This window comes from Enhydra lutris, unplaced genomic scaffold, assembly GCF_002288905.1.
Source record: "Enhydra lutris kenyoni isolate GAN:26980312 unplaced genomic scaffold, ASM228890v2 scaffoldscaffold8, whole genome shotgun sequence".
Lineage (NCBI taxonomy): Eukaryota > Metazoa > Chordata > Mammalia > Carnivora > Mustelidae > Enhydra > Enhydra lutris.
The window spans coordinates 41,293,773-41,317,290 of record NW_019154092.1 but is presented as its reverse complement, the minus strand read 5'-3'; the positions used below and the strand labels follow the sequence as shown (position 1 = coordinate 41,317,290).

At 50.5% G+C, this 23,518-nt stretch overlaps 1 protein-coding gene across 2 annotated transcripts in view; it reads right to left on the bottom strand.

The window, feature by feature from the left end:
• Positions 1 to 18,757, bottom strand: part of LOC111142581 (cap binding complex dependent translation initiation factor) — a 210,050-nt gene extending 191,293 nt beyond the window's left edge. For both annotated transcript variants that reach the window (XM_022495869.1, XM_022495870.1), the window contains exons 1-2: positions 18,554 to 18,757; positions 3,542 to 3,613 (exon numbers count right to left, since the gene is read on the bottom strand). In XM_022495869.1, the coding sequence (XP_022351577.1) occupies positions 3,542 to 3,613; positions 18,554 to 18,733 (252 nt within the window). In that variant the 5' untranslated portion in view covers positions 18,734 to 18,757. The remainder of the gene's footprint in view (positions 1 to 3,541; positions 3,614 to 18,553) is intronic.
• Positions 18,758 to 23,518: the final 4,761 nt, after the last annotated feature.

Here is a 23,518-nt window from a genome sequence, read left to right as displayed (position 1 = left end):
TTCCAGTGACGATTTCATCACCTTGCTCAACAGCCAGCACTGCGGGCCAACAAGTTCTTCAGACAGGAAGTCCTTCTCAAGGACTAATCAGACGCTCTGTTGCTGCTGTTGTGCACATTAATTTTCCTCCCTTGGCACTTCTGTGCAGACAGAGAAGAGTGGCTAGCTCCTGACCTCATACAACCTTTCATATACCTTTGGCTTTCTTCCCTGAATACTAAATCCCATGCTGGCACCCAGAGACGTTTTCTAAATGCACCAGGTTGCACTCTCTCCTATCAGCTACTCTCCTGTAAATCATCTCCACAATGATTCCCCCACTACAGTGAAAAGCTGGAAACGACTACAGCTTCCTAAGGGACAAGATGATAGATGAGTTCTCTCGGAAAGAGGCCGCCAGGACGCCAAATAATCCCTAATATGGCTGAATCCCAGTTGTGGACGGTTAGAGAGCCCAATTTCCTCTGAGCCCCTTCCTCCCATCTCATGGGACTCAGCCTGCCCTAGGTTATCCCCACTTTGTAGGGCTCAGAGAAGGCAAGGGTTTTCCCCTTCCTCTTCTCCTCATATTAGTTGAAATAACAAAATAAATAATCCAGTGCATGGCTAACCCCCAAATGGAACCTGCACCGGGGCTATTCCTTCAGGGCAGGGTCGGTGACCTGCCACACAGAGCTCCCCAGGCAGAGTATAGAACCTCAGCATCCTCCAGCGGCTCCCACTCTCCTGGGCCCAAGTGGCTAAGGGGGAATGCCAGCTCAGCCAGCCACCCTAGTTTCAATCTACCTTTAGTTCCCTCTGAAATTCTCCCCTGTGGGTGAATGTGGGGTGGCAGAGCTGGTCCACCATCCCAATGACCTCAAAAAGCTCAGCAAAGTTGGTGGCCAGAGGAACAGGGCCCACCAGGGACCGACTGTATGGACTGGGCCTGGGCTAACTCAGTGCCGTCTCGGGAGTCTTAACTGAGTGACTACTGTGTGCAAAGCCCTAGGGCAGGAGTGGTCAGGGATAGAGAAGCATCCCTAGCGCTCATCTCAAGGTCGACCAGCTGGCTGAGGGGACAGTCAAATGTACGTGGAAGAGTTTGATTCGGCATGAATTTGTGCCCCAGGAGCCCCCTCCCAAAAAGGCTTCGTCCTCTGGGCTTATTAGGGAAGAGAGTCAGGTTTACATGTGTATTTAAAATTTTAATTTCAGTGTTTTTTGTTTTTTTTTTTTTTTTAGAGAGAGAGAGAGAGAGAAAGCAAGTAGGGAGGAAGGGGCAGAGGGAGAGGGAGCGATCCCAAGTAGGCTCTGTGCTCAGTGCAGAGCCTAACGCTGGGCTTGATTCCATGACCTGAGATCACGACTTGATCCAAAATCAAGAGTTGGACGCTCAACCAACTGAGCCACCTGGATGCCCCAAGGCAGGTTTATTTTAACCAGACCCCATTTCCACCCTTCTGGGGCTCTTCTTCATAATGAGCCTATGTCTCAGTTCTACTTTCCAGGAAAGAATCAAATATGAGCCTTTTATGATTTCTTCTTTAAAGTCACTTGCATTCATTTTGTCTAACTCCACGTACCCAAGCCAACTGTTCAACTGCTTTCTGGAGGTGGGATTGGGGTGCTTGTGGTACTAGGGTGCCCCCTCCCACAGGCCTCCCAGTCCTGCTCCATCAGCCTAGGGTCTGGCCGACTCCCCACCCACCATCCTCCAGGGGCGTGAACCTGGCCATGAAAGGATGCCATGGGGTGAGGGAGGCAGGTGAAGGGGAAGTGGGAGCATAAGTCGTTCTCTGCCCCCTGGAATCCTGTTTGGAATGACAGGTGAATGAGACCGGAGGGAATGGGTGGGAAGAGGGGGCCCAGAAAAGGTGATTAAGGGGAGAGGGGGAAAAAAAAGGAAGATTCTGGAAGATTCCAGAGCCAGACACCTACTAACCAAATAATAGAGAGCTAGTATTTTGGTCTTTCATTTATCAGCCATTTATGTCCCCTATCCAAGAATTTAACCCTTCCCTGGAACCCTCTGGTTCTTGAGTCTCCAGACCCAAGCTCACTATTGCCCCTGAAGAGTTAAGGGAGTCTTCAGGTAGGAAATCCCAGGGCAATTGGCAGGCAGTGCTCTGATGTGCCAGGCCTCAGGCCATAGCTAGAGGGATTCAGGGAGGATAACACAGGGTTCCTGACCAAGTACTAGCATTCTAGTGGCAGGGACAACAGTCCTCCATGGAAGGATACCTATTACAGTAAAGCAAAGTAAATGGCCAAATGGGGGGAGCGGCAGGTGAGAGACCTGGGTTCAAGTCCCAGCTGGGTGAGTCATGACACCTCCATGGACTTCAGTTACAAAGTGGAGTGGAGAAGCTAGACAGTCCCCCAGAGGTCACTGAGTTCCCTGAGTTTTATAGGAGGAAGCTGAGGATGAGAAGAATTTCTACCCAGTTTGTGGCAGAGCAAACTGGAGAACCTGGGTCTCTTGCCTCCTCCCCTCCCCACCACCCCAACCCAGGGCTCTTGTCCGGCCTCCTGCCCAAGAAACAACGAAACACACACAACAACCTGTAGTGTGAGAGGGCAGCCATCCCCCCACACCATGGAGGACAAAGCCCTGCAGTCTAAGAAAGATCTAGAACTGAGGCCACCGACCATCTTCACTTAGGACAGAAGAGAGAGGAGTTTATTTAACTGGTGCCATGGGACTGAAGTCAGACACAAGCAAGCAGGCTCAGGGCAATGTGTGAACGCAGCTGCTCTGAAATTTCGAACAAGTGAGTGCAGGAGCCCATGTCTCTCTGGACAGGTACAGCACGGACCTGGGCTTGTGGTTCCTTTCAGCCTCCAATCCCATGGTCTTCCAGGAATAAGGTATCAGCAAAAACAGATGGACAACCAGGGGATATAGGATGCCTGAGGGTTACCAGAGCAGCTGTCTCTTTCCTACCAGCCACAAACCCCACACCTGTGTGGGTGCCCCCTTGGGATCTCACAGGAAAGCAGCAGGGAGAGAAGCAGCGGGCTCCAGCAGGGAACAGGAAGCTGGATGGCTGGGGGGCAGGGAGCACTGACAGCTCACCCCCACATTCTGCCCCTCTAGGTCCTCTGCTCACCTGGACCAGAAGTGATCTCAAATGCCCCACCAGCACCCGAACCTTAGGAATCCCACTGTTTGCGAGATCTATCACCAATGCTGATGTGCAAACCTCCAAGTTCATTCAGGCTACGACTGTATACAACTCAACACCTCATTTATCCACTCCCCTCTCAACGGACGTGCAGTTGTTTGCAGGTATTGATGCAAAAATCGTCAAATGACCAAAAAAAAAAAAAATCAAACCAAAAAACCTCAAGAATCTATGTGTTTTAAGGAGAGCGTGCTTCACTGTGGGCTGGGTATTCGGGGAGAACCTTCCAGAGAGCGGACCACACACTCCCCTCTCTTATTTCCTGCTCTCTCCACATCACCCAGCCCAGGAGAGCCATCACAAAGCCAGCCCAGGAACGCGGACAGACAAGACACGTGACCACCCCCAGAAGGCGCACAAAGCTGGTTCCCTACCTGCTGTGGGGGAGCTCGGCCTCGGGAGAAGGAACAGCTGCTGTCCAGCTGCTCACTGCAGTCTGTTGTCCACTGCAGGAGAGAAAGGAGTGGTCAGTGATGGCTGGACATGTAGGCTCGTCCTCACCCTACCGGGGCCTTCCTGGGACAGCCCTGCCCTTCTGCAGGAGAACCGGGATAACATCCTACTTGGCCATTTTCAAAGACAAATCCTTCCCTACCAGCAGGTTCACTTTGGCATCTCCAAATTCCACCTTGAGGTGACCCCTCTGGTGTATGCTTGGGGAAGGCAAAGTTCCTTCCCTTAACCTAAGCCCACCAGAGGGATCGAGACCAGCTGCCTTGCAGAGTCAACCACATAGGACAAAATTTATTTACTTTGAACAACCAGCAGTGTATCTGACTGCCTGAGCTGGAGGGGAGCACAGACGTGTGGAACTTCCCATGCACTCAGCTCCAGAGGACAAGGGGCCCGTGGGCTGACAGGAAGAGCCCCAGACTGGCCATCAGAAGCCTGGCTCCAGCTCAGTCCCAGCACTCACTCCTCAAGAGCTCAGAGACCGGGGGTGCCCCAAAGTGGTCTGATGACCACTTGCTTGAGATTCCCCGAAACCTGCCACTCAGAAGTCCCTGGGTCCTACCCTCCACCCTCGGTGAGGGTGGGGCTGAGCTGCGGCATTTTGACAAGCTGCCCTCGTGATGCACCGGAGGCTTGAGAGCCACTGAAATCATGGATTTCCCAGGCTTTGTCTGGTCACCTACAAAATGCAGCCAGCAAGGCTGGCTGACTGCAAGGCTGAAATGAAGGATTTCTGTAAAACTATAAAGACACCGTAGAGATGTGAAATAGTAGTAACAGCACAGCTTTTCCTCTGTAAGGTGCCATGGAGCTATGTGGTGGTGTTTTTATTATTGTGTTAAATGCTAGCTAGCCCCTTAGGCTAATGTTGAACACTGACCTTGACCTACACCCTGTGTGATACACAAAGAACAGAGGAGTCCAATATCGATATTTGACATACTTGGTCAAAACAGAGTGAGCGTGAATGGCTCAAGGCCAGTGCGGTCTGGGTGTTGGAAAACCTTAGCTGGCCACACCCTCCTGACTGCAGGTCAAGGGCATGACCTTTATTACGGGTACCAGTATACTCTTAGCTATCCAAACAAAATAACATGAGAGCCACAAGCATAGGAGCCACAGAGGTAATTTTAAATGATTTAGCAGCCAGATTTTACAAAGGAAAAGGTTAACTTAAATTTAATAATATATTTTATTTCTCTCAATATACCCAAAATAAGATCCCTTCAACGGGTAATTAATATAAAACATTATTTTAAAAAAATATTTATTTATTTATTTGAGAGAGAGCGAGCGAGAACATGCACGCACGCATATGTGTTGGGGGGAGGGGGAGAGGGAGAGAGAATCTCAAGCAATTCCCTGCTGAGTGTGGAGCCCCAGGTGGGGCTCGATCTCACCACCCTGAGATCATGACCTGTGCCAAAATCAAGGGCTGGGCCCTTAACCGACTGAGCCACGCAGGTGCTCCTAAAACATTATTAATGAGATCTTTTATATTCTTTCCATACCAAGTTTTTGAAATCCACTTAGAGCACATGTCCAGCTGGGCACTGCAGAGGAGCTGACCCCTGCAGACTGCGATTCCCAGACTCCTGCGTTGGCTGGCTTCCAGCTCCGCTCGGCCACTAGGAGGCAGGAAGAAGGCGTTTCTCCCTTCCCTCTATGCTTCAGGGGGCCCTACCGGCAGGGACTGTGTCTCCTTCATGGCTCTAGACCTCACCAGAGGTGAAGAGTCATGATCTTGACTCCTGGACTTTTGCAACCCATCTCTCCTCCTTCTGTGCCTCAGGCCTGGAGGTGGGATTGCTGATCTCTGGCTCTTTTTTGCTTCTCAGTTCTATCACCTGGGTAACCAACTGCCTGGAATAAATTTCCTCTGTCTGGATATTTGCAGTCTCAAAGCATCTCCCCCAAGATAGTTACTAGTTGTATTAATTATTAATTATAATAAATATATTTATTAATTATGCGAAGGAAAGTGAGAAATCTGCCGGACACCACCTTAACCGAGAGATGGGGGATAACACTGGCCATATGAAGCCTGTCAGCTTCGTGGACTCCCCAGTATGATGTGTCGAAGACGGCCCATCCCTTCTGAAGCATTCTTGCCAAGAATGCACAACCTCCATCTAATCAGGAGGAAATACCAGGCAACCCAAATAGAACAACTTTCTGGGAAACAGGTAACCAGCAGTCCTCGAGTCAAGGTCATGGAAAACCAGACCCAGGAAGGGTACACAGATAAGAGGAGAATAAGGAGACATGGCAACTTGTTGCCAGTCTGGATCCTGGAACAGAAAATCAGACGTTCGTGGGAGAACCAGTAAAATTCAGATAAAGTCTCATGATACCAATGTTAATTCCTGAGTTCTCATGACGGTACTATGGTGATATAAGGTGTTCATATTAGGGGAAGCTGGACAGGTCCGTGGGAACATGCTGTACTATGTTTACACCTTTAAGTTTAGTTAAAATAAATTCAAAATAATAAGTAATACGTACCTGTATTTATACACACATATTTTTGAATGATATATATAGACACACATATGTACGTACATATGTGCATAAAGTACTTAAACTATTATAAAGACAGTTTTTATATACTTGCAGTGGCTTCTCCTTTCCTGGCTGGGATGGCCAAGGCATGCAGCAACTATAGGCTGGGACCACGTGCCCTCCACGCCATCCTAGGACAGCCTTGTGGAGAAAGGCTTCCCCCAACCCAGGTGTCCCCAACACCTCATCCCCAGCTGCAGAGCACCTGGGTGACATCTCCTGGAATAGTGACTTGTTGGTGGGCACACTGCTGGGGTGAGCAAGCAGGGTGGGGACGATGGCTCCTCTTGCCAAGCAAGCAGAGAAAAGGCTAAGGTTTCACTCACTGCTAGAGGCAAACTCGGCCCTCCGGTTAGGCTATCGGAGAGGGGTCCCGAGCTCCTGAGAGATGTCCCTTCTTTGTCAAAGCCATCCTTAACTCAGTATCCGCCCACCAGAAGCCATTTCTCAGGCGCTTTTGGAGGGGGACCTGCAATAAACACCTCCCTTCCCAGGAGAAGCGAGCCCTCCCTCCGATAACAGCAATGCCACGTGGACGGCGAGACTGAGAGGAGGAAGAGCGTGCCCTTGGCAGGCGGCTGAGGGGTGGGTGCAGGGAAGGAAAATGGGCAAGTGGGGATTCCCGGAGAAGCACGAGCCTGGACATGGACATAAGCAGTGGGACAGCCGCCAGCTCAGAGGCTGATGGCAGCAAGCACGACTCTCTGGTCAAGGCACTCGGAGACTTTTCCGGTAGACAGGGTCAGAAGAAGGGGGGTGACCTTGCTAGGGAAGGACGTCATCAGAGCCGTGTCAGGGAAGGCTAACTAGCCCGGGTGGGGGCAGGGTGGGAAGCGGGGCAGGAGGCTTGGGTCCAGCATCCAGGTTCCCACTGGCAGTGGAGGCAAAGACGGAAATGAAGAAATGGATCTGGGAGTGTGGTACAGACAAGCAGCAAGCGGAGGGGCTGCTCCGTGTGAAGGAGAGCAAGCAAGGTGGTCAAGCCTGCAGAAACCCACCCCAGAGACCCAGTCAGGGCTGGACAGAGGCAGGTCCCTGGGCAAAGTGGTTGCGGAAGGGACTGTGGTCCAGCTGGGCATAGCTTTCCTGCCCCCAGCCCCTTGCCCCGGAAGGAATTCAGCGTGAATCCCTGCACTTATCCCACAAAGCTGTGCCCACGGGGCTGGGCTCACAAAGCACCCAGCTCCAGCAGGCACCCAGCTCCAGCGCCTGAAGGAGCAGCAGTCCCGGGACGGCTGGGATCACCACCAGCAGGGATGAGGGCTCCTTCCTCGCTCCCTAAAGCCCATTGGGAACTCTCCCTTTCCCACTCCAAAGCTCCTCCCCACCTCTGCTGGGATTGCTCCTAGGCCCTAGCCCCAACCCACTGCCTCCCCCTCGCCTTTTCGGAACCATCACCTAGAAAAATCCCCAGACGCAGACCTTCCCCAAGTTTGTCCTTATCTGTCTGAGATGATTCTAGAACAGAGAAAAGATTCTGCCTGGAGAGCAGGCCCAGCTGGCCCATCCCCCGCCGCCTGATTCCACACTAGAGAGTTTCTCCTTCAAGGAAAACCGGTTTACTGCTAGGAGCAAGTCCTCTGGGGAAAGAGGTGGTGTCCTCCTGAGAAGGTCACTGAACACAAGGAGGCAGGAAAAGTGGGACATTTTCCTATATGGAAACGATGATCATCGAAATCGTAAGAGTGGTGTGGGGCCTCCAGCCCGCTGCTATGATTTATTTCTTACTTTAAATACCTGAAACACAGATGGCACAGGGTGAAGACTTCATAAACAGGGGAGTACAGATGCTTATTCTATACTCAAAATAGATGCTTATTCTGTTACTCTTCGCTCTTATCGGCACAATTAAATTATCTCACAGCAGGGGCACCTGGCTGGCTCGGCTGGGGGGGGCAGGTGACTCTTCATTTCAGGGTTACAAGATCAAACTCCACATTGGGTGTAGAGATCACTTACTAATCTTAAGCAATAAATTAAAAAAATTCATAATAAAAAAAATATAACCTGCTGTCTTGTCTTCTGTATCCCAGGAGGGACAGTATTTTAGGATCCGACTTGGTAAAAGACAGGGGGTACCCATGGGGCCCTGGGGGAGGAAAAGCACAGAGTGGGGGGGTGCTGAGGGTATACTTTTCAGGGGTATGAAGCCCCCCAGGGACTGTACTTCCCGATATCCAAGTACATTACAAGGCTTGAGCCAAACCAGCAAGTTGACTCAGTACAGGACGAGACAAAGAGACAAATGGCAAAACTGCATCCATGCACCTACAGATGTACAAATGGGAATTCAGATCCTAGATTATATTATGATGAGCTAGTGTTTCCAGTCAGGGGAAAGGAGAGATCATCAATAAACACTGGGATTGAGACAACTGGAGGAAAGTGAGGAAAAAGTACCTTTGATGTCTGCCTCACACTGTCAACAGCACATTCCAAGTTGATCAAATGCCAAGATAGGAGTTTTAGACTATACTTGGTGTGACAAAAGGAATCCTGGGCAAAATGAAAGGCAAGTGAAAGGCTACGTGTGGCGAGCGCGTGTATAACAAAAATGAGTTTGTCACAATGTATCTAGATTTCATTTACATCTAGCCTATGACAAATGTTAACATCTACTCCTCAGAGCCATCGAGACACCTTTCGTATACCCACTTTGCAAATACAGGATTTGAGGCATAGCATGGCTGATAACTTGCCCAGGGTTACACAGCCAAAAAGTGGCAGAATGAGTAAAGGCATAAATAGCTTTTAATTCAAAGAGCCAATAAAAGTGTTGGATACTAAATGTAATGTGTGATTTTGGATTAGACACTGAACCAGAAATTTTTTTTATTATAGAAAAATATACAGAACATAAAATGTACCATTTTCAAGAATGTATTTCAGTGGCATTAAGTTCATTCACATTATCCTGCAGCTGTCACCACCATCTATCTCCAGGACTTTTTCTTTCCTTTTTTTTTGAAGATTTTATTTATTTTTTGAGAGAGAGCGAGCAGGAGCGGGGGGGGGGGGGTGTGCAGAGGGAGAAGCAGACTCCCCGGTGAGCAGGGAGCCCCATGTGGGACTCAATCCCAGGACCCTGGGATCATGATCTGAGCCAAAGGCAGACGCTCAACCGACTGAGCCACCCAGGTGCCCCATCTCCAGGACTTAACTTTATCATCTCAACCTGAAACTCTGTCCCCATCAAACCCTAACGCCCTACTCTTGCCCTCCCAACCCCTGCCACCCATTTCATTCTCTGCGAGCTTTGCTATTCTCAGTGTCTCATCAAGTGGAATCATATTAGTTGTCCTTTTGTGTGTGGCTTATTTCACTGAGCATAAAGTCCTCAAGGTTCATCCATGTTGCACATGTCACAGGATTTCCTGTTCTTCTTGAGCCTCAATACTCTTTCATTGTATGGACAGACCACAGTTGGTTTATCCAGTCATCTACTGATGGGCACTTGGGTTATTTCCACCTTTTGGCTATTGTGAATAATGCTGCTATGAATATGGGTGTATAAATATCTGTCCATGTCCTTGTTTTGAATTCTTTGAGGTATATATCCAGAAGTAGAATTGCAGCATCACATGGTAATTCTATGTTTAATTTTTGAGGAACCTACAATTTCTTCCTTCTTCCCTTCCTTTTTTCCTTTCCCTTGTTTCCTCCTTTCCTTTCTTCCTTCCTTCCCTTCCTTCCTTCTTTTTTTGCTATAAAAGATATTACTGGGAAAACTGGTGAAATATAAAGTCTACGCATTAAATAATAATACTATTTCAGTGTTTATTTCCTATACTATGACTATGTAAGAGAATGTCCCTGTTCCTAGAAAATACACATTGAAGTGTTTAGCAATAAAGGAGAGTCTGCATCTTACTCTCAAATACATAAAAAAAGAATCCCTTTAGAGAATCTCTTTCTCTCTCTTTCTCTTGAGAGAAGTGAGAGGCAGAAAGCAAAGTGGTAAAATATGAAAATCGGATACTCCGGGTGAAGGATAGTCAGGGATTCTTGGTACTATTGTTGACATTTTTATTTATGTCTGTATTTATTTCAAAGTGAAAAATCTTTTAAAAAGTCATCTTATTCAGGGTTTCTTAATCAAGGGGGTGGTAGGACCACCCAGGGAAGAGTTTGAGGGCTCCTTGTGCATGGAGAGGAGAAACAAGAAGGGGAGGTGGGAGCAGAGACTGGTGGGCAGCCCACTCTCCATCCCTGTGATGCTCCAGGAAAGCCTTGTGTGTGAGAGGGAGGAGGCACTGCCCTAGGGCTGAGATTTGAGAGAGGAACAAAGGCTTTATGCACGTGTCTTAAAAAGGGGAAAAAAAAAAACAAAAAAAACCTTTCCTGTTGTAGAGGCAGCATAATGTAGTGATTAGGAGCTCGAGTTCTTGACGCAGTGAATCTTGAGTTCTCACTCCTGATTCTATTACTCTCTGAACTTGGACAAGCCACCTTATCCCTAAGACTCAATTCCTGTCCCCCCTCCCCACAATAATGAACAGGAACTACTAATAGGAGAGAGGTTAAGTGGATGACAACTGGAGTAAGACCACCTGGTTCAGACCTCAGACTGGCCACACACTTGCTGTGTGGCCTTGGTCTGCTTATTCAACCTCTCTGTGCCTTAGTTTCCTCCCCTGTAAACTGGTAACAATAACAGTATCTTTTTTTTTTTTTTTTAGATTTTATTTATTTATTTGACAGAGATCACAGGCAGGCAGAGAGGCAGGCAGAGAGAGGAAGGGAAGCAGGCTCCCTGCTGAGCAGAGAGCCTGATGTGGGGCTCGATCCCAGGACCCTGGGATCATGACCCGAGCCGAAGGCAAAGGCTTTAACCCGCTGAGCCACCCAGGCGCCCCAACAATAACAGTATCTTCACAGAATTGTTGCGAAGAGCAAATGAGTTAACAGGGACGTATTTCAGTGTCTCTGTTAGTTACTGCTCATCTCCTCGGTCTCCTAGGGCTCAATCTTAGACCCTCTTCTCTAAGCTCATTCCTGGGCTTGGATGAAGATGCCATCTGTATGCTGCTATTGACAGATATAAGTCTCCAGGTCATTCCTCTCCTCTGAACACCACCTCTGCACACCCACCTGCTTCACTGGCATCTCCACAAAGACGTTAATGCTATCTTAAACCTTTCATGTTCCAAAACTCGACTCTTGACCTTTGCTCCCCAAAGCTATTCTTGGGGTCTCCTATATATCTCTCATTTCTGCAAAGTCTATTCCTCCAGTTACTCAGGCTAAAATCCTCAAGGTTATTCATCAGAAAATCATGTTATCTGTACTTTTAAGGTATAACAAGACTGCCCCTTACCACCTGCACAGTGACCCCACTGCTCGAAGCCACCATCACCTCTTGCCTGCACAAGCCTAACAGCTTCCTGGTCTCCCCACTTCCTTTCCTGGCCACTCCCCACTACCAGCTCCTTCCATAGCCTCTTCTCCTCACAGCCTCCCGAGTGGCCCTATGTAGTCAGTCATACCATACCTGTCCTCTGCTCAAAACCCTTTAGCACCATCCCATCTCACTAGAGAAAATGCCAGAGTCCACACCAGGGAGAGAAAGGCCCTGCAGATCTGCCTCTTCTATGACACTCTCCCTTGCTCACTCTGCTCCAGCCAGAATGGACCCCAAGCTGTTCCTCGAAGCAGGACACACTCCCACACCAGAGCTGGGCCCTCAACATTCCCTTTGCCTGGAACACTGGTTCCCACATGCCCTCATTTTCTTACTTTTTCAAGTCTTTGCTCTAAAGTCTGAGTAAGCTCCCTGGGACAGCCCAGCGCTATCCCCTCTCCTGCCCACTCAGGTGTAGAACATCTTCTACCATCCTATTTCCTTCTTGGTCTGTCATTGGTCTTTCTCCATTCGAAAGGAAGCCTGGGAGATTGCGGGGGGCAGGGATTATGGTTCATTGTGTTCTTGAGTTTACCCCCAGAGCCTAGAACAGGGCTTGAATGAACAAAACCTTAGCTCTAATTATACTTCACTCTTAAACCAATAATGATTCGCAGAGGCAGATTTAAAACAATCATACTTTGTGTCACAACCCACCAAACGATGTCTAGATCATGCTAAAAAAGTGACTATGCTATAAATTACAGGTATGCGAGTTCAACATTGTAAAGGGTACATAAAGAAAAAACAGTACCCAAAATAACATTAGTTGTATCACAAAGTCATGCTGGGTTTCTTCCTCTGTTTCCTGATTACCTCTGTTTTTCCAATTGTTGTTTTAAAGGTAAAATAAAATTCCAACTCATTAAAAAATGACAGATAATCAGACTAAAAATGGCGCAACTTCACTAGACACCAAGAAAATGCAAATTAAGAGGCCAAGAGATGATCTGTCTCAATACACCAGCGGTGAGAAACAGAACATTCTAGGAAACAATCTGACAATAGCTATTAAAAATGATTCTATTTCTGGGGCGCCTGGGTGGCTCAGTGGGTTAAGCCTCTGCCTTCGGCTCAGGTCATGGTCTCAGGGTCCTGGGATCGAGCCCCGTATCGGGCTCTCTGCTCAGCGGGGAGCCTGCTCCCCACCCCCCCCCCGCCTGCCTCTCTGCCTGCTTGTGATCTCTCTCTCTCTCTGTCAAATAAATAAATAAAATCTTAAAAAAAATGATTCTATTTCTCAGCATCTACCTAAATAAACACTCTTACATGTGCAGGAGGAGGCACGTTCTGTAACATTCGTTGACATATCTTACATTTCCAGGGGAAAACTCAGAAGTTCCCTGAATCCCCCTAAGCAGGTGCATGTAACTATGGGACATCCATGGCACAGACTACAATGTAGACATTAAACAGAATACCGTGGGTGTACAAGGCTGGAAGAATCCGTGGGGCATACAGCAAGGTAAAAGATGTAGGTTATTGAACAATATATTTATTGGCTATGATTAGTGATTTTTTAAAAAAATTTTATTTATTTGTCAGGGAGAGAGAGCACACAAGCAGAGGGAGCAGCAGGCAGAGGGAGAGGGAGAAGCAGGCTCCCTGCTGAGCAAGGAGCCTGATGCGGGACCCGATCCCAGGACCCTGAGATCATGGCCTGAGCCGAAGGCAGACGCTTAACCGACTGAGCCACCCCGGCATCCCTGACTTATGATTTTGAAATAATGTACTTCTATAAGTCCTATGTTATATATAGGTTGGTAAAAGCATGAAAAAAGATGAAGTTCACTCACCAATCAAGCCGGTGGTAAGAGGTAGCAGCTAAGGGAGATTTTATTGCTAATATTAGAATTCTTGTATATCCTAAGAACTATGCGTAGAGTACTCATGTAAGTAAAAATGAATCATCTCTCTAAGAAGTTGAGGCCCCCATGCTCAAGCATCCCACAATTCCCCTTCAACTCACTCCTTCAGTTAAGCCTTTCATGGGTGGTCCACCACTGAGGGCTTCCTCCTCCGAACAAAGTCAGCAGGGGAGTGGGTGCAAAGGGCAGGAGGCAACGAAGGAATGGGATAGAAGGGGGATGAGGGAACAGCGAACAGGGAAGGCAGAGTGGAGGAAAAACACAAAGAGAAAGAGAAGGAAAAACACTGTGAGTGAGAGAAGTCATGCCAACCGGAATATTTGTATCCCATTCTTCTTATCCGCATGGTTACACTGGTCTTGTGAAGGACACTCAGCATTTTAGACAAAGCCTAGGAGCCTTAAGTGCCTGACATCCTCAAAAAGGACCACAGGAAGTTCTTTTCACCCTCACTGGTTCATTTCACCTGTGACCAAGAATTTATGGGGAAATATGCTTTCATTAAATGTATCTGCTCTTTACAATGTTCTTACGTTCTATGCATTCGACAGTGGAGCTCGAGGCAGGTGGCCAGAAGTGGGGAGGGAAGGGTTGCGGCCCAGCTCAGGCACCACGAAGCAGTGTGGTTTGGTCCCTTCCCACCTCTGTCCTCCAGCAGGCTTCTCTCCTGTGGAACAGGGCTATTATCCTCCGTTCTCTCAAAGACAGAGGGAAGACAACTTTCAGGACGTGCCTTATGGACTTGGAATCCACTGGAGGGCAGGCACTCCTGATATGTATATGGGGGGGCATGTAATTTTATTTTATTTTATTTTTTTATTTTTTAAGATTTTATTTATTTATTTGACAGAGATCACAAGTAGACAGAGGGGGCGGGGGAAGCAGTCTCCCCACTGTGCAGAGAGCCTGATGCGGGGCTCAATCCCAGGACCCTGGGATCATGACCTGAGCCGAAGGCAGAGGCTTAACCCACTGAGCCACCCAGGCGCCCCATAATTTTAAATATGGTATCCCAAAAGCATTGGGAAATGTAGAACATACATTCTCTTGGTTACTCATCTAAAGAAAAGGAAGTTCATTGGCTCACTCTATCTATCTATCTATCTATCTATCTATCTATCTATCTATCTTCTCTATCTAATCTCTTTCCATTCATCCATCGATCTTTCCATCTGTCCATCCATCTTTCTTCCTACTTCTTGCTAAAGGAGGAGAGGGGGAGAACACAACTGTACAAGCTTCATGAGGCATTTTCTTCTGAGGGCCAACCATCATCTCTCATATCCTAAAAAAAATGATCTCACCAACTGAAAAGCAACATTATTCTCCACTCTCTCAAGTTTTCTCAACGTTTCCAAGATTCTTCACAATTTTCCTCTCCCAGAGACATCAAAACACCACCGCAGACAGGCAGATGGGGACATTCTCTGAGGGTTTTTTTTTTTTTTTGGTTCTTCACTTCCATTTAAAATAGTCATCAGGTTAAATAAGAAAAAGCAAAAAGGCTCTAGCAAAAAGACTTCCCTTAAAGCTGTGTCAACAGAGACTTTATTTTTTTTTTTTTAAAGAGTGTGCTATATAAATACATCTAACCCCAGCCTTGCCGAGAGCTGTCCACTGCTGTTCTTCCTCTGGAGTCCGCGCCCCAGCTGTGTCTGCGAGCATCTGGTAGTGGGTTTGGTGGGCATCGGGTTAAAACATCCCTCCTTGCCCATCAGCACACAGGCAGACCCCGGGCTCTTGCCAGGTGTTCCCATTCTTCCAGGGAATTTCAGAGATCGCAGGAAGTTTAAGGAACATATCGAATGTTGCAAGTGGCCATGTTTTCCACACAGCCTCCCAACAAACATCTGTTTGAAGGCCCCTGCAGATGTGGACATCCAAGCATGGTCAGGCCCGACCTCTCCCAGAAGCAGGAGCCACAAGGGTAAGGCCCAGAGTGAGAGAGCACAGGGAGGCCAGAGATACCAGGAGGGGCCCTGCCTCCAGAATTTTCTCCCCAGTGGCTACTGTGGGAACAGAAATTCTACCGTGGGTCAGGTATTCCTCTGGGGTAAAGCTTTATGGCATCTTTGGACACTCCTCCTATGAGAGGAGCCTACCTCAGGAGGAGGAGTCTCCAAAGGGGACCCCGCTGTAGGCCGCGGGAGGCCACAACGGTCTGGGAGGCAGGCAGCATGGGCCAGCCAGCCCCGCGCCCCATCCACGGGGCTTGGAGTATGCAAGAGTCCATCCACCTAATTCCCTCCCCTTCCTGCCCTCCACGACCCAAAGAGATTCCATTTCCCTTGGAAATGGTCCAGTCTAGTCTGAGCCCGTCCCCCCTCCCAGCCACTCCAGGGGATGATACTGCTAAGTGTACGATAAAGGAGGTTGAAACTAACACATCCTCAGGCAAGGCACCCGCTCCGTGCAATCACCTGTAGACGCCCGGTCACCCACCCCCGCCTCAGTTTCTGTACTCCTTAAGGCTGTTCTTCTGGATGGCGGCCACCTTTTCTGACACATGTCGATATCAGTGACCGTGGCTTCTCTGCCCTGCCAATCAGCTCCCCAGTCCTCCTCTTGATCTCTTCTCCGCTCAACACCTCCACGCTTGTGCCCAGCCTTTCACTGTCAGCTGTTGTACCTCCTGCCGTGGACTCCAAACGCTCACTCCTGGGCACCCCCCTTTTCTGTTCACTCCTGCAGGACTCCAGCCACTCACCAACTCCCTGGGACCCCCAGTCCACTGACCCACCACCCTTCAGCAGCTCTCTCTGCCTTGGGTCCTCACTCCTGTCCTCGCCTGGCTCAGTGTCAGGGAATGCACTGTCCTGACTCCTTCCACCCCTGCCCCCCGCCCTTCTTTCCCTCCAGCATCACTGCCCAGAGAAACCTCAGCCCCAGTTAAATTCAGTTCTGAAACTCTGCACCTGCACCTGCGCCATCGCGGCTGAAAATAGCTGGAGAAACTCACGGCTATGTTGCACAATGGGAGGTCATTCTGGAAGCACAGCTACAAGCCTGGAAAAGCCCCCCTCTGTGATTGTGGGTGAGCCGCTGGGGACCTGAGCCAAGGTCAAGCTTTCTCCTCTACTCAAGGCCACAGCTCCACGGAGCCTTCCTCTGCCCCAGACCACTCCCATCCATGCACTACATATTGTAGATGCTCCCGTTTTGACCTCGCTTCCCCAAATACCAGATCTCTCCCCTTTAGAGAGACACCCCTGTAATACATAGAGGATCCGTATTACCCTCCCCATCTGCAACCCATCTCCTGAACGTTAGCCCCTGCCCCTTGATGGGCACCTCTCTAGGCAGGGTCCCCTCATGAGCCCCCATAACTTGTCAGGTCCTTCTCGGTCTTCCTCTTCCATGGCCCAGCAGCTGCTGTCGACACAGCTAACCCGCCCCCCATCTCCTTGAACACATCCTCGCTGGGGCTCCCAGCACTCCATCCCACCTGGTTTTCCTTCCGCCTCCCTCCTGGTCTCTGATGGGTCCCTCCTCCCAACCCGGCTTGCTCAGTGCCAGCAGACCCCCTGGTTCAGCGCCTGCACTTGTTATCAACGTGACCCCCTTTTCTCCCTGACTCATCCCCTCTGGCTCTCCCTTTTGCTCTGCACCTTGGTCGCCTTGCTGCCCCTGGATACTCCTCCAGCTGTGCCTTTGCTAGCCCCTCACCTACTTCGGTGACATCTTCCCTTATATTCCTACTTAAAACTACAAACCCCTCCTTGCGCTCATCACTCCCTATTTTGTTTTCTTAATTTATTTTTCTGCACAGCAATTGTCACCCATCCCTAGAATGTAAGGCCCATGAGGTCAGAATTTTATGCGTCTTTTGCTTGCCCGCAGATACCCAGCCCCAGAACGGTGTCGGACACATGGGCGATGTTAGATACATGCTTGTAGAGCAAATTTAGAACTTTAAAGACACAGAGGAAAGCATCACTTCTCTCTCAGGGCCAGTTTTTCTCTTCCCTGCCCTTGTGGGGTAAGGTGTAGGATCATTATGCCTTCCAAATGTCCCAAGTTGACCCCCGGTCACGAGTTCCGGGTTTCCTCTGGCTTTCTGAATGGCCAGAGGGTCTGGGTCTTCTGCCCACCCAGACAGTGAGCCCACTAGTTGCACTTGGCTTTTTCTCCAAAGCAGGGTACCCAGGTGGTCCCCTCTATTGGTCAGAGGAGACCCAGCTTGAGGTAGGACAACAAGAGCAAGACATGGACACCCAAGATCCAGATCCTAAACAGGAGAAGAAATGCATCCTGGGTCTTCTTGTGCAGAAAATACCCTGCTTTTCTGTAACTTTGGGAGCCTCTGATCACCTTTTACCTTCTAATATTCCTGAGGCAACAGGATAATCCCTATTCACCCGCTAAGAAAATCAAGACTCAGAGAAGCTGAGAGTTTTGCCCGAAGTCACACAGACAGCTAGAAGGACCTTTGGAACCAACTCTTGAAGCAATATCTCCTGGGGATTTGCAGTATTAAGGAAAGATGAATGTGACATCACCACGACTCCTAATGGCTCACACTTTACTCTTGAAAACTCAAGGTTTCCAAATCTTGGCCCACAGTCAGCAAGTCTGTTTTCCACCCAAGCCCAGGGCTGCCGCAGACTAGCCCATGGCCAGATGGCATCAACCTGACACTCTGCTCAGAATGCCTCAGGCACCTACGTAGGGCCGGCACACAGAGCCCCCCATGAGTGCCTGAGACCAGCTCTTTGGCTGCCAACAACGGCCTGTATTTGAAATCAGAGAAAATGTTCCCAAGTTACAGCCTTTTGTGATGTGCATGCTGGAGAAGCCACAATCTCCAGACGTCTCCTAGAACACAAGCTTGTGGAGGACAGGGACCTGTGCCTGGCATATAGCAGGCTCTCAATAAATCTGTGTCCAATGAATTTTGAGTCTGGCCGGGCCCCAGCGGCCCAGTGGGGCAGGATGGAGGCGCAGTGGAGCCGAGGGACTCCCTGCCTGGATCCCAGGCTCTGCCACCCGGGGCCAGCCGTGCCTCAGCAATCAAGGGCCAGGCAGCTAGACGCTCCCTGGATTTAGGGTCCCCCAGCCCCCGCACTGGACCCTGCACCTGCCCAGGCCCCGCCGGCACTCACCTGGGAGATGTGCGACTGCGTCTGCTCGCTCTCGCCATCCCCCTCCGTCTTGTCGGCCAGCAGCCCCTGCACCTGGTACTCGAGCACGTAGCTGTCAATGAAGCGCTCCAGCTCCTCGATCTCCTGGGAGCGGCTGCTCCCAGCCTCGGATGAGGCGGACGCAGCGGAGGAGTTCTCCATCCCTCCAGCTCAGGGGCCGCGCGGGGGGCTGCAGGAGACAGAAGAGCGGATGGGGTGAGACGCAGCTGGAGGGAGGTGCGGATGACGCCCAGTTGAGAACCACTCCCCGGGGCGCTCCTGGGACATCCTCTCCTCCGTCCCAGCCTCCCAGCCTCCCAGCAACCCACAGATGTCAGTGGGGCGCCAGCTTGTCTTCAGGGTGAAGACTGTGCTACAACTCCCCCTGCACGTGGAAGGAAGCTGAGGCCCAGAGAAGGCAGGCAGCGCGCCTAAGGGGCCCACGCAGTACTTGTGCAGCGTTGGGCGTTAGTCCACACCTGGGTCTTACCACCTGGGGTTCTGTAGGAGGCCGACCCAGCCTTCCCACCAGGCCCCGCTTCCCCACCTGGGGTTAGCCAAGTCTACCACAAAGCAGAAAGAAACAGACCATAGGCTTTGACAGCCCGGACCCAAGCACTGGGACGTACCAGGGTCTCCAGACACAAACCCCCTACGGGGCCTCCTTCTAAAGAGATGCTTTCTCTTGGGACACCACACAGCCCCCTAAATCAGGTGAGGCCTGCAGGCCTTGATGGTCTACACATAACTTTGCAGCCTTGGTATGCTGCGGCTCCTCACGACACACCACGCTCGGTCACGGAAGGACATGACTGGTTTTTAATGACAGAGTATGAAGAGTCTGGGAGAGCATGGGCCAGCCAACGGCGCCATCTGGTCACCCCTCATAGGCACGTGGCTCTCCCATGAGCCCTCGGGCCCTCTCTCCGTGCTGGCCTGGCATAACGTGTCTGGCATTCCAGGGTTACCCACTGACGGCCACCCGAAGAATTGCCGTCCTTCCCTAACCGGACTGGGTCAACCCAGCCATCGCAGGAGCCCACTCCTATCTCTCAAAGCCCCCACCGGACCCACCTCGAAGTGGGGAGAACTGGAACCCTTCTCACCTCTAGGTCCTTTCCCATCAGAGACCCTCCCCTTCCTTCTGACAGGCTCTAGGCCAGATGGGAAGTAACGGTTTCAAGGCTTATCTGGTGTCCCTTTCATCATCAGAAAATCGCTGCTTTCCCTGGGGGACTGCATTCAAGCAGGAGGAAGCCCAGCCTGCGTGGGGTTTCATCATCAGAACAAGTAGAGTGGTCTACCAAACAACCCCCAGTAGATACACAAGGAGCGCACAGGGCTCTGGGACCACAAGGGACTGCATGTATCCAGGAAGTGACTGTGCATAATAAAGGCAAGGTCCTCAAATATTGAAAGGAGCATTTGAATTTCAAGACCTTAGATTACTGAGAACTTTTTGGGAACATAGCTATTCACCAGCTATCAAGGGTTTGTTGAGTTTTCAACTGTAATGGATCCAGAAGAGGGCACTGGGCTCCAGAAATGCTGCTGAGACCATGAATATGGACTCCCCAGGACCATCTCTGGGCTTTTCTGAAGTTGGTGCTGGTGGTGGGGAAGAAGAGCTGCCCAGGGGGACACACACATTCCTCAACTGATTTCCTGGCTCATATTTTGGCATTCGGCTGCGTTTCCCAGCCTCCGCAGGGCGCCAGGTCTGTTGCCGAGGAACCGTGTAGTGCTGATTCTGGGTTCCTGAGCTCTGCAGCCCGGAGGCTCCTGGGGTATGTCCACCTGACCCAGAAGGAAGAGTCCAAAGTTTCCGGCCTGGGGGCCCTCCTCAGAGGGTGGCGGCAGGTCTACAGGGAGTCGGCTCGGACTAGGGAGAAGCACGCCAAGTGGTGTAGCGCCATGAGGGGAGGTGAAGGTGGGGATGTCCCAGGAGGCCCCTTCATCCACCTGCCATTCAAGGCCTACAGCAGGCTTACATCCTTCCTACCACCAAGGCCCACCTTACCCCTCCTGCTCCCACGTTGCCCACGACCCCCTCCTACCCTACTTCTTCTCCTGGCCACATGCCACATGTGGTAGGCAGAACCCTAAGAAGGTTCTGGGTGTACACCTTCTCCCAGTTACTCAATCAAACACTAATCTAGCTACTCCTGGGAAGGGATTTTGCAAATATAATTAAATTCCCAATCAGCAGACCTTAAAATGACTATTCAGGAAGGCCTCATGCAGTGCCATGAGATTCTTAAAACTGGGATGGGAGGTAGAGACAGAGATTCAAAGCATGAGAAAGGCGCAACACACTGTTGCTGGTTTGAAGAAGGAGTGCGTGCAAAGAAAGCACGCAGCATCCCGGGATCAGGAGAAGAAATCCCGGGTCAATGACCAGCAAGGAGAAGGGCACCCCAGTCCTACAACTACAAGCAAGTGATTTCTGCCAGCAATCGATGAGCCTGGGAGCAGACTTGGCCCGCCATTCTCCAAATGAGAACTCCGCCTGGCTGACACTTGGGGTTGTCTCATGACTTACTGAGCGGGCCTTCTGACTTTTAGAACTGTGAGATAATAAGCAGGTATTGGTTTAAGACGCCAAGTTTGTAGCAGTTTGTTACAAGGTCATAGAAAACGAACATATGATGTTCTCTTGGCCTCTGCTTTTGCTCACACCGTGCCCCTCACCCAGAGACATGTTCCCTTCCCTCTGCCTACAAAATCTAGACGTCCTTACACTCACACAATGTTAGAACAGTGTCTCAGAGGCCATCTGGCAACCAGCACAAGCCCCTGCTCTCAGACTGGGCTACTGGACAAAGGATCCACCCCACCTTGGCCCATGGGCATGGATACTCTGATTTCTAATAACAGGAATGGCTCAAGTGCCCTGGGCCCATATCATGTGCCAGCCACTGTTCTCAGCAATTTATATGCCTTTTGCCACTTACCCCTCACGATAATGCCATGAAACTGGTATAAATACACTACTTAAAAGTGAAAACTGAGGTTCAGAGAGGTTAGGTAACTGGCTCAAGTTTGCACAGCACAGGTCCAGGCGCCCCTACCCCCCACTGCCTCTTCATCCCTCCTCCTGGCAGCCTGCTCAGGCCCTCAGGATGTCTCCCACTTCCCATTCTCCACTACCCTTCAAAGCCCAGTGGATGCTTCAAGCCGGGTGTGTGCCTCTTACTCCCCACCGGGCTACCGGCTCTAGCGGGCTAGGCTCTGTGCCTAGCTCTCTGTCCGGCGCTGGGCAGATGGCCGGCCTCCGGGGGGTAGGGGAGATAAGGCTGTTGTCCAGAGAGGGTTGAAAAAGGAGCTGCCCACAGGAAAAGCCAGTGTCTAAGGCCATGCCCATTATTCCTCGAAGACTTAAGATCTTATCAAGGGCCTCCTGGCATACTTTCCAGGGACAGGTGGAGGACTGGACTTTGCAAGAACTAGACGGGAGTGTTTCCAGGAGGATCAAGGGCCTGGTTCTGCCTGCAATAGCAGCCGCTCTGGCCTGCTCTGCTGGGCTCTCCCAGGCTCCCGCAGGCCCCGCACCAGGCCACACCACAGTCCTGTGAGGAATCCTGGGATCCGTGATCACTGCAGAAAGGGACAGGCCATGAGACCCATTCCCAGTCTGCCCAAGTTGGGTGCCCAGAGGGAAACAGAGGACTACCCATTGGTCACTTTTGGATGCCTTGTGTGTCCTCAAATCCTCGTGGTGGCCCTCCTGTTCCCCTCAGAGTCACACGGTGAGGTCGACAGCATCTTCCCTCAGAGGCCCCAAACGCATCTGCCCAGGGTTCCTCGGACACACTCCGGCAGAAACCAGCAGGGCCCCCCTGGTGCCTGGCCCCTGTGCCCTGGCAGAGCGTGAGGTGCTAACGGCTCCTGGGGCAGCCCCCCGACAGACACTCCCTCCTCGGTCTCTCACAACCACTGAGGTGTGTCCTTTGTGGTCCCTCAGCAGGTCCCAGGGGATGGAGCCCAGCTGCCCACAGTGGGGACAAGATCCATAACACCCCTTTGCCGGGCCCTCCTTCCTCCTGTGTCACTCTCCCCAGGGGACACCCATTCTCATCCGTCCAGGAACTCTACTTCCCGAGAGGGAACCAGGCTAACATATCCCCCGGGCTCATCTGTATACTCCAGAATGAGTTCCAACTAGGGCACTTTACCTCCTTAGCAGAGAAGAGGGAGGAGGGAACGGGAAGGGGGTGCTGTCCACCTTCTCCATCTCCTCAGCTCTCGGGATATAGCGTTCAGTCAGACACCCACACTCCATTTTTTTAAAATGGTGGTAAAATACACATAACATGAACATACCACTGCAACCATTTTTAAGCGCACAGTTCTGTGGCATTAAGTGTATTCACAATGTTGGAGAAGCATCATCCCTGTATTTACAGAACTCTCCAGCATCCCAAGCAGAAACTCTGTGCCTATTCAACTCCCACTCCCACTCCCCTCATCTCAGGCCCTGGCAACCGGGGCTTTCCCTTCTGGCTCCTCAGATCTGTCTGTTCCGAAGACCTCATGGACGCGGAATCATACAACATTCATTCTTTTGTGACTGGTTTCTTTCGCTTAGGATAATGTTTTCCAGATTCATTCACGGGGGAGCACATGTCAGAATTCCACATCCTACATCGTATTACAGTAACATAGTGTTCACGGAGACCCCATTTTGTATATCCGTCATGCATCCAGGGACATGTGGGCTGTCTGTTTGCAGCTCTTGTGAGTAGTGCTGCTGGGAACACAGGGGTAACATCCGAGTCCCTGTTTTTGATTCTTTGGGGTGAGTACCTAGAAGCTCTGCTCTATTTTTAAGGTAAAAGGAATGAGGATGTACAGGGTGAATGAATTCTCAGGCCAGGGGAAGGCCAAGGAAATACAGGGATGCTCTCTCAAGGGCTTGGGGTGCTCCCCTCCCACCTGTGTTTCGGG